At 37.2% G+C, this 14,689-nt stretch overlaps 1 protein-coding gene across 1 annotated transcript in view; it reads right to left on the minus strand.

Moving 5' to 3' along the window:
- Positions 1–14,689, minus strand: part of HMCN1 (hemicentin 1) — a gene marked incomplete at both ends in the record, with an annotated part of 182,094 nt that overhangs the window by 28,957 nt on the left and 138,448 nt on the right. The window contains 15 exons of the mRNA XM_079535866.1: positions 215–322; positions 532–696; positions 878–999; positions 1,178–1,334; positions 1,721–1,848; positions 2,688–2,832; positions 3,946–4,087; positions 7,134–7,270; positions 8,018–8,099; positions 9,446–9,636; positions 10,156–10,434; positions 10,856–10,953; positions 11,120–11,303; positions 12,631–12,755; positions 13,363–13,522. Coding sequence (XP_079391992.1) covers positions 215–322; positions 532–696; positions 878–999; positions 1,178–1,334; positions 1,721–1,848; positions 2,688–2,832; positions 3,946–4,087; positions 7,134–7,270; positions 8,018–8,099; positions 9,446–9,636; positions 10,156–10,434; positions 10,856–10,953; positions 11,120–11,303; positions 12,631–12,755; positions 13,363–13,522 — 2,223 coding nt within the window. The remainder of the gene's footprint in view (positions 1–214; positions 323–531; positions 697–877; positions 1,000–1,177; positions 1,335–1,720; positions 1,849–2,687; positions 2,833–3,945; positions 4,088–7,133; positions 7,271–8,017; positions 8,100–9,445; positions 9,637–10,155; positions 10,435–10,855; positions 10,954–11,119; positions 11,304–12,630; positions 12,756–13,362; positions 13,523–14,689) is intronic.

Genomic DNA, 14,689 nt, shown 5'->3' on the forward strand with positions numbered 1-14,689 from the left:
CTAGAAAATACAGAAGACATTTAAATTACGTAACTGAAAGCCTAAGAAGGCTGAATTAACAACAGCTAGCTGGATTCTGTCATCTTTATGAAGAGCTCAGTGGAAGCGCTCTTCTATTGACAGTCCAATCTGTGCTCATCTTTACTCTGTGGCACAGCCATGTATTATGCAGGCAACGTTTTCTGACATAATACGTTTTCTTTTCACACCTTACCATGAACATGAAGAGTGGCATGCCTATGAGCAGAGCCAGCCGTGTTCCGGGCCACACAGGTGTACCGACCTGCATGTGCCAACTGAACAGCAGGAATTTCAACAGCACCTACAGCAGAGAGAGAGTGCATTACAGCACCCAGCAGTACCCTGCATCCACAGAGCAGCACTCTTCCTAAGAGGTCTATATTTTTATTTTAAATAAAGTATTTCCTTTTTTTAAGGAGTTGTTTGTATCTAATTAATTACTTCTAGATGTGCATAATCAGTCCCCTTCGCTAGTGTTTTCTGTATCTGGACTCCAGCCATGCACAGTACCTGAAGGGAGAATTCTGTAGCCATCTCCTCTGGAAAGCAACTTTACGCCATTTTTGGTCCAATGAACCGAGGGAACAGGAACCCCCGAGACAGTGCAGGAAATTACTACTGGAGACAGCTTTGTTACCAAGAGATCTGTGGCTTCATCTGCTATGGATGGGGGCACTAAAAACAAATATCAGTGTTGTTAGTCCATTTTCATTTGTTATGAATTCTAGAAAGATACTTTCTTAGCAATACCAAAGACTTAAGGATATCATAAAATAAACAAAAGTCTCATCCTAGCACTGGTATATCCCAAAGAAGTTCTAGGTGCCATACACCTGTAAAGTGATATCCCCTTTACCTTGAACAGTGAGCTCAACTGCTCTTTGATCTTCTCCTGCATCATTTGACACAGAGCACTCATAGACAGCAGTGTCATCCACAGTGGGGGAAATGATTACTAAGGAACCTGAAGACAGAAGTCTGAACAAAGAAAAGAGAAGAAAGTAAAAGCCAGTGAAATATTTCCTTTTCTTCTCAAGTAATCAGACAACAAATTTTGTTGGCTATATAAAATTACATTTATGTATGGATAGTTTTTAAAGTGCCAAGGTAATCCTCATAAATTTTAAACCCACAGTGAAAAGAAAACATCCCTCACCTGTAAGTATTCTGGTTCTGGTCAAGAGTAAGCAGATGCCTATTCTTCTTCCAGCTAACTGCTGGCCTGGGAATTCCAGTGGCTTCACAGGGCAATGTGGTTTGCACATTTACAGTAACTGTAATATTAGTACGTCCAGAAGCAATAGTTGGAGGCACTAAAAACAAACAAAGCCTAATTACTCAAAATAATTGCACGCATGCACACATACCTATATACAGAGCTGCGCTGCCTGAACACATTTACTTACTTATTATAAATAGAGTAATTTGGTGGTAATGAACCTACTAAACATGAAGCATTGGATGTGTCCAGTCTTTCTATTTCCAGGTGTTGTGCACACGACAGGTAACAAGGAAAAAAAATGTTTTCTTTTCATAAACTTTTGGGTTGTAAATTCCCATTTAAAAACAAAACAAAACAAAACAGAGTAACTGAAAAAGAGCATAACTTCCAAGTGTATCAGTCTGAACAGGAAAAATGATACAAGCATACTTCAGACTTGTGAAAACATGTATGATTATCTAAAACCAAAACTTTTACCAAGGACTTGCAGATCAATTTGTTTGCGCTCTGTGCCGGCTGCATTAGTTGCCATACAGACGTATCTTCCTGTGTCAGCAACACGTGCCGAGTGGATTTGTAGAGATCCATCCTCTAATATGGAATATCTGAAACAAAGCCACATAGTTCTTCCCCCACCACCCAATCAACAGAACCATTAGCTATCCTGACAAGGCAGAAGACACAGATGACATAGGCTGCACAACAGTAGTCTCAAGACACGGTGTCTAACTTGGGCACCTACAGTTTTCTCATTTATTACACTTATCATGGCTACTGTCTCCCAGCACATCCATTTTTCACAGAAGTTATAAAATCAAATTGACACCGTGCTTCTACATACATGATGACAGATTTGCAGATGTCCAGAACATTTTATTTGTATACATTCATTTAATAAAAAAAAGTATGTAATTGTAATTTTATTTTTGCTTTGAAATATTATTGAATTCTTAAGCATTTGCTCAGTTCTAGAAAATGTCTAGCTACTTTCCCCCCAAACAGTCAGAAGACAGAAACCATTTACTATAATAAATGTTGATGTTAGACCATATGTATAAAGTTTTACCCATATCACAAATTAGAAAGGATATTCAAGGAGCTTTTGGTCTGCATGACATTGCTTAGCTTCATCATAAAAACTTCAATATAAAAAAATGTATTGTTCGAAATCTTTTTTTTTTTTTTTTTTTTTGTCCTTTTTAATTTTTTACAATAAAAGGTTGAAATCCTCTGTACTGCTACTTTTGTATACAACAGCTTCTCCAAACCACTACTTCTACCACTGCATTTTTCATATTTGGGTCTATTTGAAATGAAAGTATGAACAGCAATTCTGAGCTGTGAAACCAAAATTCATTTACAAGTCCTGGATGTCTAAGCTTTATGTACCTGGTGTATTCTTTAAAAACTGGGAAGAATACTTATTTTGACTATGGGACAATACCTTGTATTGTTTCCATTAAAAACAGCCCCATCTTTCCTCCATGTAATTCTGGGGGTTGGTATTCCTTCTGCACTACACTCCAGAACAGCAGATGCATTTAAATGGACAACAGCAGTCTGAGAGCTACTTTGAATTGTTGGAGCCACTGTTAAGGGAAAATCCCAGATGGTATCAGAAAAAGAACTCTTAGGCTGCACTACTTGAAACTGGACACACGTAAACAGATGTAACAATGGGAATGATTGCAACAACAGCAATAAATTTCTCTAAATAAGTTACATTGTGTGTAGTACAAGCTATTTGCTGTGACTCAGTATGGAATAAAAAACAAAGTCTGTCTTCAAAGCACTTTAAACATCATTTTAGGTAGTTACTGCAAGGATTATCATATAGCTAAATTGCAGAAGAGCTTATGACATTTAATTCAACAGAATAAGACTGAAATTATATCCGAGTTGTAATTAAATTAAGCAGAAACAAGAATTTTAAATGTACAGTAAATTACAGCCTTGGAGGGACTCTGTGTAATGGAAGCATATATGACTGAGTTATTAACAGAACAGATATAGGGAAAAAGTTTCTTATCTTTAGTGTGAGAATAGAATTGCTTCTCATCAGTCTACAGTTGAGAAAACAGATAGGTTTACAATGAAATTCAAGAAGTACCACCAGGCTTATTTCAATACAGGTCAGGCATTGGGATGCACAGGGCCCTCCAAACCCTGCACTCCTACCATCGCCCACCTGTAGCTTTAGAGAAGCCGCAGTTTTCAAGTAACTTGAAAAACTGGTGATGAAACCAGCAAGTCCCCCAGGATACCAGTGAAATGCTTTAACAGTTTGTCTAAATTTGTCAAGGAGCACCTCTCAGTCTTGGATCTGCATTTTTAGTCTGAACATATCCTGCCTCTGAACCAGGATCACAGAATCACAGAATTGCAGGGCTTGGAAGGGACCTCAAGAGACCATTGAGCCGAACGTTCCTGCTAAAACAGGATGAAGGCAGGACGTGTAGCAGGAACATAGCTAGCCAGAGAAGGAGCTGTGAAGGGTCCCCAGCTGCTCCCCCAGTGAGGGGGACATCTGTGGATTGGGATGAGGTTACACATGAGGTAACACACCTGGTCCCTTAGTTCAGATACAGCCTAAGTGGCCAGTGCTTGGTTAAAAAAGACTTCTAATGCTTTCTTCCCGTTTGAACCCCAGCAGAAATATCACGCAAAGAGCAGAACACACAAGAATGGATCCATGACTTTACCATGTACTGCTAGCATGAACTCCCTGGTCATTTTTCCTGCAACATTACTTGCCACACATGTATAGTTTGCTGTATCACCGAGGTCAGCATTATTGATTTGCATATATCGCCCATTGGATAGGATTCGAATTCGAGGAGTTCCCTGAAGAGAAAGAGAGATGGATTTAATTTTACCATTGTTCTTTTTCTAAAGATTGAGCATTTTTTTTGGTGCAGAGTAAGAACAGCTATGAAAGAAGGCTGAGGTTAATTCAGGGGACTGCTAGCTTAACTGCTTCAGAGGACTGCATGGCTGGTTCACAGCCATGAAGATAATAGGATAAAACAAATTCTAAGAAGTTATCGTTGCTTAGTGGTTATAACTTGAAAACCTTACTGGGATTTGTGCCTCAATAAGATGTCTTTTAGGGTTACTATGCTAAAGGGCTTGGAGGCTTTTATAGAAAAGGGGCAATGAATAGCACATGATTCTTATTTTTTCCTCGAAATCTATGCACAGTACAAGCAGAAAAAATACCAGTTTCTCTACACTGTTCTTCAAATTTTTCAGCCTTGACCAGACAGGATACAGCATAAAGTTTGCCTTCTAAGTTTACTAGACAGGATTTGTAGATTGGAGAGCATGACACTTTTGAGTGCTACAATGACTCTAGAGCAGCTGCTCAGCAGCCCTTCGAAGTCAAAGTTTTTTTTTAAATATAACTAGAGTGGATTGGAATGGAATGAACAACTGACAGCATTACCAAATATAAGTGCTCGAAAACCTGACTGAATAATAATAAAAAAATTTAAAAAAGAAAATGAAGAAAGAAACAAAGAACAAACACGAACTTTGGATAACATTCAAAGCTGACATCCCCATCTGCTCTTTTGACTAGGAGATCTGTAGACAGAAACCACCGCATACAAGTAAAATATCTCCAGTTCTGCACTGCTTTGCACTACCATCCAAGTGCTCTGGTCTCACACCAGGCATCACCACAGATGTAGCATAACCAGCAGTATTGGCCTCTCAAAGGTGAAATGATACAAATACAAATTCAGCAATTCTTGTAGTGTCCAGATAAAGATAGATTAGGTCAAGACACTCCTACCTACTTATTTCGATAACACTCTGCATATGTTTCCAAATCAATGAAGAGTACAAGGACTATGACCACCAAAGCTGTCCCAAACTAAACCTTCCTAGAGTTCTGTTAGAGCAGGTAGTGGTGCTGCACAATTACTTTATTGAACACAGCAAGATCTAGTGTTGACTTCAAACACAGTGGAAGACCAGAAAAACAAACAAACAAACCAACAAAAAGAAAAGAAAAAAAAAAAAACCAAAAAAAAACCAGAAGGAAAGACACCCATTAAGGGCTGTTTCAAAAAGCAGAGATAGCTTAAATTGAGGAAACACTGCAGTCTGGAATCTTGACCTCCAGTCACCTTTTGTCACTGTGAAACCTCAGTGTTTCCAAGGTGAGGGGAATCAAATGCCGTATAAGCATCCACAGAGCACCTGTCTTTTCATAGCCAGGGAGAATTCTTTCCCAGACGCTCACAAATAGTAGCTTATTATACTTTTTTGAGGTTGAGAAAACAGTCAGGCATTTAGGAGGACACTAATGCTTTCCTGATATTTGGAGCACACATAAATATAAGCTGAGCTGAAGGATGGAATGGATGGTAGTGAACAAAATAAAACTACATCTGCTTCGTAAAGTACAACTGATAAATTAGGAGGCCCACATCTGGACAAAATTTATAACAGCATTATTTTCGAGATTACTATCAGAGAAGAGCTCAGTGTACAGAATGTCCTTACACTGTTATAAAACAAAAGGGGGGAAATTAGTCAAACTGCATAACCAAGATGCTTCAGTCCTCAAGAACAAACACAAATCTCTGAAGCAAAAAATCTAATATTACATAAGTCAAACCTGAGGTGTTCAGCTGAGTATCTAGGCCCATAATGGTGTTGCTCCACTGCTTTATTTCTGTTAAGTATTTCTAAAAGTGGCTTCTTTTCATGGTTTAAATTAATGAAGATGTAGAATTAAAAAAAAAAAAATTCAAGTACTGCTTAAAACACTAGCTTTTTAAGAAAGACTGAGGTAGAAGTATTCATGTATAACTTCCAGGCCTTGTTCCAACTTACATTCATAAAAAAAAGTCTGCACCCGGAAATCAAGGGAAGAGCACTTCTCTTACATTTCTTTCTGTCTAGTTTTTGTATGATATGCAAGGTAGTATTATTCCCCAGCAGCACTTAGTAATATATGATTGCTCACCTTATTCTTGCCACTTCCACAAATATTTTATTCTTCTAAGTTTACAGCAGTGGAAGAGCCTGAGGAATGGGCTCTCACAGGTACTGCACAGTAGCAGGCCTTTGAATGAAGACAACTGATAGACTACAACTATGGGAGACATATGAGTTATGTTTTATGAATTAAGAAGAATTTGTTTTCTCTTTATTAATAAATTAAGATCAATAGAGGGAAAATTAAGTTGAATTAATAACTGAATTTAAATTGATCTGTCAGAAAGAATCTGATTTCTAAGTGATCCTAAGAAAGATGATAAATTAAAAAAAAAAAAAAACAACAAAAAAACACCACCATTCTACTAAAGCTGTCCTAATCTTGCTAGTTTTCTTTCAGCCACCAGGGACTCTATACCCTATACAACACTACTTGGAACTATCAGTGAAAGGGATGCATTTGATACAAAACTGTGTTGGTTAGTAACACATTTTGGTTTTTTTTTTCTTGTTTTCCTTTTTTCTTTTTTTTCCCCAACATAAAAAATTGTAATTCCTTCCTAAATGCGACTAGAGTATGAGGATGCATAATATACCCAAAGGAAACATACAGTGTAGTCTTTTCTCAGCTACCTTTCCTGGGAAGCCATTCAGGAAGTATACCAAAGGCTTCTAGGATTGTTCAGAGGATCCAGGAGGAGCAAGGGATCCCCCTAAAGGAAAAAAGAACAAGTAACAGCGGGATGGCCACTTCACATGCTTGCTAGCTTCAGGTACTCATGGAGGACTAACTGTATTAGTACTGGGGCAACTCAGCTTGAATTTGAGGCACTGTAACTTGACTGCAGTGGAGGGGAAAGTGAGCAGAGTAAGAAAAGTCCAGCACTGTGTAAAAAATAAAAGGTCCGACAGACTAACACGAATAATGTTATGCTAATACCTCTACAAGTTCTCCATTTTTAAACCACGAGATTGTAGGAGGTGGTACGGCATCTGACTTGCATTCCAATATAACTTGTCTGTTCTGCAACACAGTGAGGTCCTGCAGACCACTGGTACCAGCAATATTAGGAGGAACTGTTACAAAAATTTAGAAAAATAAACACCACAGTTATGAACTACCATTAAAACCATACTTTAAAAAAAGCATTTTACTTCTTGATATTTAAGACAAAGGCAAAACTACAGTGCCACAATTTAGTACTACTTTACAATATCTGTGTTAAATACACCACGTGAAACTGTTTTTTAAGTCACATACTGGAAACTACTGCAACAGAAATTAAATTAAAATCAATTCTCAGCAAGGGCACTAGCATCAAAGCCAGACAGAGCAGAGACCACAGAAGTTCAATAAACTCTACATCATGAAACATGGCAGTTACAACCCTCAAGAAGAAACCTGAAGCACACCGTAGAACTGCAGAAATTCTATTTATACTGCCTTTACTGACATTACATTCAATGTATCCTAAATATATATATACATGTACTTTTCTAATGAAAAACTAAGATCTTAGGGTATCAGTATACTTTATACTTTTTTGTAAATAGAATAAATTCAGTTCAGCTGAACAAAGATGCAGAATACAAATATCTATAGCCTATTTACAACAGAAGGCATGAATTGTATCAGATGAAACTTTCCCTCTTTAATGCATGTCAAAGGAGTTAACCTTACTGAGAAATGTTAATTATCATAAAGCATAATATCATTTTCTCAAAACACATATTTCTTTTTTAATAATAAGTAACCTGTTACATGTTGTACACACCTTCATAGTTTACAGCTTAATTTAGGAAATAAATATTCCTCAAACCTACCATGCACTCTTACTAAATATTCCTTATCATCATCCCCTGCTGGGCTAAATGCCAAACACGTGTATCTTCCTGCATCCTCCACCTGGAAACACATGGGCAACTTCAGTAAAAGTTGCAGCATATGGGAACAATTCAGAAAAGCACTAAAATATAAACATTGACAGCAACAGTTAAAAGTAAAGACAACAGATAAGGAAAGCCTGAGAATAAATGAAAAAAGTTCTTAGAATCACAAAACTGATACTCCGGGTTTGGTTTGGTAGGGACCTTAAAGGCCATTCAGTTCCAACCCCCTGCTGTGGGCTACAGCCTTTCTTCTCTAGTTCTGGGAAACTTGCATCTCTTACGACCATGGTATTATGCAGGCGTAGCTTAGGAATGGAAAGACTATAATCTCTGAGGATAATGCACTTCCAGCCAGTACATCTTTTCTTCGTGATACCTTCTGCAACAGGCAATCCTGAACATGGAAGCTGCTATCCATCTATGCAAATTCTGGGTAGGCAAAGAAGCCTTTTTATGCACACATTCATAGTCCGAATGTTATAACATAATGTTATGCCTTCTCTTTTCTGTAAGTTTCTCATTATAGAGACAAGAAGTGTTTACTTGGCAAACAAAGCCAGCAGCAGACTGTTTGTCTGTCTTCCTGAGCCATGTCCCCCTCATGTTTGGTGACATACAGTCTGGCTGACTATAGTAGTTCTGTACATGTTATTTTTCCATGGACTCTTTTACTGTCTGAATTAATCCAAAAGCTTTTGTATTGTCTTTAGTTATTTTTAACTTTCACACAGATTACATCAAAGGCAGTTTTTTTCTCTTCAATCTATGGCCTATGCATGTGAGAAGCAAATGGGTATCAGGCAAATCTGAGGTAGCAGAAAGAGGAGAAATGCTGAGTAGGAACTATAAAATAACAACAGAAAAGCAAGTGACAGTAACAAGGGTCAAGTAGACAGGAAATTAACATAAACAGGGTATAGATGCAGATTATAATACATATGTAACTAGATTTCTACAGATATATAAAATATAATTATATAACAGATAATATGTTACGTAATGTTATAACAGCTTATAGATAAAACCACAAATGAACACAAAAAAGGCACAAGTCCCTAGCCTTGATTGTTCAACTTTCTATGAAGAAGGATGAACAAATAAAGAAGGTTTAGAACTCTAAGACGAACCTGAATAACGCTCAGAAGATGCAGAAATGCTAGGTCACTCTTAAACCATAATACTACAACTTTTTCTGAATAAAAAATCAAGGCAAGGCTTAAAAAGCACATCCTCCAACTGCACATGCAGGAGGAGAACTTTATACAGGGTTTTAGGACCTGTCAGGTTGGTCCTAACAGCAGGCAATTCTCTATGCTTCTCCAGAGTTTCCAATTTGAGACAACTTTGAAACAGTTGTTTCACCTGAGTACTGGTTATTCGAAGCCCTTCTCTTACGACATGAATATTGTCATTTTGCAGAAGCGGGCGCCCATCCTTCATCCATGAGATTTTGGGGATTGGAATGCCAGTAGAGATGCAAAGAAGTTCAAGGGGGTTGTTGACAATCACAGAGAGCTCTTCTGGTTGACCTGAACCGTTGATTTGAGGTGGTTCTATGGAAAGAAAAACACTCCCACTGTGTATTGAATCAGTATATAAAATCTAACCCATAGACTTGTAGTTGGTTTGTAGAATTAGTCTGTACTAGTGCTATTTCTGGCTGTACAACTGGGTATCTCATGGGATTTCCATCTGTCCCTTTCTAGTAATCTGCATATTTTTTGAAATTAAATTAGAAGTTAGAAATTACTTTAATAATCTCAGGTAAAAAACTTAATTACATAGTATCAGTGAGGATTTTTATTAGCTGTTACACATTCAGTTACACCTTTAGCTGCGCTATCAACCTGTGAAGTAGAATTTCTACCAGCCAAAGTATATTTCAGAATTCATGAAATCTTAGGTAAAAATACATATTATTTTACATGCACATCTTTAGTTATCTTCCATTTCCTTACTTGACTTATTTCACACAAAAAATGTTTCTTGAAAATACTTTTTTATCCCTAGAGATTTTTAAATTGTTCCCCACATCTGCTACCCAGCACTTCAACCAACTGGTAAACACTTACCCAACACTTTTAGGGAAAAGTGCTTGCTGACATCTCCTGCTTTATTAGACGCTACACAAGTGTATTTGCCTACGTCACCAATTTCTGCTTTTACAAAATGAAGAACCATTCCTTGGTCACTTAAAGTCTGGTGAGCTCCAAGGCTTAATGGGTGTCCATTTTTAAACCAAGACATAGCAGGGACAGGAGTGCCATCAGTAAAACACTTCAGTGAAGCTGAACTGCCTCTTGTTACAGTCACTTCCTCTGTTCCTCTTGCATTATCCAGACTTGGTGGTACTGCAGAGAAACAAAGATCTGATTTACACAGAGTACACACAGAACAGTACACACACAGAAGTTAGTTCTGAATATAAAATAACCAGTATGCAGCTACCCTTCTGCATCTCATCACACCCCATAAGCTTATGTTAAGTAACTAAGTTAAAATTCACTTCAAGATTATACATAATCAGTCATTCAAAAAAAACCACCAAAAACATATAATGGATGGCAGTTCAAATAAGGACTCTTCCAGGGTTAAAACAATTTCAATTAAAAACATACATATACATGAAAAAGTAAATGTTTTTCTATTTGAGTCTGATACACTTTCGTGGATGTCTACAACTTTGTGTTAGTGTGAAAGAAAACTGAAGACTAAGTTTAAGAAATGAATTGAAGAATAGATCTTTACATTGAGCATTTCAGAGAAACTCACCAAAAATTTGAAGGTTATAATGCTTGTTGTCTACTCCAGCTCTGCTAGATGCTACACAAGTGTACACACCAGCATCAGATATTTGCACTCTGACAAGTCTAAGGAGAAAATCAATTTAATTCAGCTGTAAATGGAATACAGTATTACACTGTTATTACAGCATGGCTTGAATCAAATTTCACTCTTGCTTCCAACAGTGCCAGCAGGACTGTGCTGATACAGCAAAAGACCCAGGAAGCTTAGTTAAAATAAATGAAAACCAACCTGAGAATTTGCCCAGCTGACAGTAACCTGATCTGGGAGGAGACAGACAGAGGAAGGCCATTCTTCAGCCAGTTTATCTGTGGAGATGGCATTCCAGTAGCAGTACATCCAATATTTATGGAGGTGTCCAAAAGGGCAGTGAGTTCTTCTGGTTCACTTTTACTGTTGGTTATTGTTGGAGGAACTACAGTTTGTAAATGTTGAAAAGGAGGGTGTTAAGACCGGCTTTTAAACTCATTCCACATACGTATTCTTGCCATACTTGAAAGCCTAGGAAATGCTGCACTTAATATCCCATAGGCATTCCAATCAGAAGAGGCTGTCTTATCTTTTTAAACAATAAAACCTCTAACAATAATAATAAGCACTAATAAATAGTAATTTACATAATTAAAACCAGATGCATAACAGAATGATAATAGCACTCCCTCTTATTTATTTGTTCAGGCTACAGCAGAGGAGAGCTTTCGTCTCAGAACCCAAAGCTCAAGAGGAAAGAAAGAAATGTTAGGAGGTAGCAAGTGGTCAAGCATTAGAGAGAATCCCCATCTCTTAAGAGCCAGATGCAAGTTTACAGTTTGCTGCTTAAGATATTTACTTCAATAAACCTTTAATACAGTGAAAGATAGAATTGTGTAGGAAGAAAGATAACTTATTAACTTAAGGGTATATAGGATGATAGTTTTCAAATACAGAAAGCTTTAAAGTGACTGGCTAAATAGCCTAGAAGATAATTCTAACATAATACCAGTTTTGGCTGTTTCTTTGCTTGGTTTTGTGGTGTGAAAGCCTTTTGGTCTTGGGAGCAAGAAGGGACTCACTATACAAAGGCTTAGGCACATGAAGCTCCATGTTCTGGCTATCTTAGGTCCCACCATACACCATAACAGTTATAAAGATGGAAGACAACTTAAGCTAATTATTGCTTGAGCCTCAGCCAATGTCCACACAACCCAAGGGTAAAGAATAACTGTGTTGTTGCCTGTATATCTTTTTGTGTATGAAGAATTTAATCCCAAACTACATCATATTTCTTTAAAACTCTAAATAAGCAATTTCTCAGGATAGAGGAGAGCTTAAGCAATTCATTTCCTGCCATATTACTCATGTTTTACTAATGTACTTTGACAAGAATTATATATAATATATATAACGCAGTATAATATATAATAATGCAGATTAACTAAAAAACAAAAAAGCAGTATGAGGATAAATCAGTCCCAAGTGTGTCTCTACAAGAAAAAAATCACTGTAAGCAGAATTCCTCTATTATGAAATATACCAAAGGAACCAATTTCTGTTAGTCTCAAAACACATTTAACAGTAATATCAATCATTTCATCATTTACAGAATATCCTGCGTAATATACTGTGCTATCTACAGTACATGAAATTGGAAACATACGCCTGTAGTATTACAGTGAAGATAGGCATTCATTTCTTGGCCACTTCTTGTGAGTGCTTACAAAGATTATGTACCAAATTTCAGTTTCGTATCTGTGAAAACTCACCATATACACTCAAGCTGAAAATTTGGTCCTCTTCTCCTGCAGGATTAGTAGCCACACAAGTGTATTTTCCTCTATCAGAAGTGAGAGCTTTGAAGATTTTTAATGTGCTGCCATCTGGAGCTACTCTACAAGGAAGGTAATACAACACCATGAGTTTGTTTATGTATTACTGTGACTTGGCAAATAAGCAGTCAAGTTCATACATTTAAGTCAAATCCCTTGATCTTCTTGTGAATTTCACTAGAAAACCACTATTTTCTGCAAATTATTATTATTAGAGATAGGTAAGAAGTTTATCTTAGATACATCCTATTCAACCATCCAAAATATAATTCCAAATGGGCATTTGAAGAACCTGTAATGAAAAACATCAAGGTCTTTCCTCTCTAAAGGAACTTAATGAAACTTACAGATCTTTACAAAAATTTATTAATCTGATGAACTTGTGGGAACTTACTAACTGAAAAAGATATAGCTATTGTATATTTCTTAGTACCAAAAGAATTTTAAAAAGTAGTAACAAAGTATACTAGAATGACAAACTAAACAGGGAGATGATGTTCTTAATATGGCTAGCTCGTGACTTAAGCTCTCTTTACACTCTCTTTTTAGAATGTAAAATGAGTAATATATTAGTAAAAAAACCTAAAACTCTTTCACACTTCCTTTACAGTCTTCAAGTTTTAAATTATACAAAAAGAGAATTCAGTGCCTACTGATTTTTTTACTTGCCTTATTCTTTGTAGGTTGTCACTAGCAACTGTTTTTCCATCTTTAAGCCATTGTACAACAGGTGCTGGCACTCCCGTGGCATTGCATACCAGCTGGATGCCTTCTCCCAAGAGGACACCGACCTCACTAGACATTTCAGAGCCGACAATACTAGGAGGAACTAGGAATGGAAGAGAAGGGTCATCAGCAAGAGACATAATCTAAGCCACAAAAAGTTGCGCTGCAGTAGCTTGGGAGTACTAGAATTTATTGTTTTTCTAACACAAACTACAGTATTTTCTAGAGAAGGTTTTGCAAAGATAAATTTAAAGCCACTTTCATAATTCCTGAAAGTCACTGATTTACAATATTAAAAAAAACAAGTATAATTGTCATTATATTTAATATCTAGCTACCTGCTCAATGACGGCTAACGTGCAATAATGTAAGCACAAAATTCCAGTTCACTACATATCACAGTGCCTCTAGCAATTAAATGCCTATTTAACACTTGAGCATATGCTTCGTACACAGTCAAATGCTCTACTGCATGAAGAATGCTTCACTGCCCTTAACAGCCACATACTTACTCCATCCTAAACAGCAAAACTAAAAACCATTTTAGTCAGTTCTCCTACAGAACAAGACAGGCAGTCATGTTATCCATCAAGTCAAGACTAGTCCCACTAGTAAGTTTTGAGCATTAAAAGCAACTTAAGTTAAATTTGATCAAACAAGCAACTTAATATTCCTGGGGATAAATGGGCAAGCAAGCCAGGACACACAAAAAACAACATCCCCAGATAATGACTGCATCGCTGATTTAATTCTGTTTGGCCTGCTGGTGGTGAGCAGTCATATTTGCACCTGCTGGCAAACTCAGCTCATGGTTCCTGCTCTGCTTCCTCAAACAGCAACTGCTAGCAAGGGAAGGGACCATGGCAGAAAGCTGCAGATGCTGTACAAGAAGTGTCTTACTGAACACTGGGAAGCTAGTCAAATGAGTGGGAAGAAAGCAAAGGTGGTTGCAGTGTAAGAGTGAAGCTCAGGGAGTCAAGAAATAGAGAATTTAGAGTTTCTTATTTGATTGGGAAAATAATCATCTAAATAAGAAAATTCTGTCGAGATTTCTTTCCTATCTCCTACTAGTGATGGAGGAAAAGAGGCAACAGGATTACTGCTTCTGAAACCACATGAGTTCCACACTTCATCAAACAGCATAGTTTCAGCACTCAGCAGGTGGAAGGATTTGATCAGCAGCAAACACACACAGCCTTCCCAACGGTTTTCAAGTTCTTCTACTATAAGAGGTAAAGAGTATTTTTTTTCATGCAAGTTTCTGACTAAC

Source organism: Tetrao urogallus (genome assembly GCF_951394365.1).
Source record: "Tetrao urogallus genome assembly, chromosome: 5".
NCBI lineage: Eukaryota > Metazoa > Chordata > Aves > Galliformes > Phasianidae > Tetrao > Tetrao urogallus.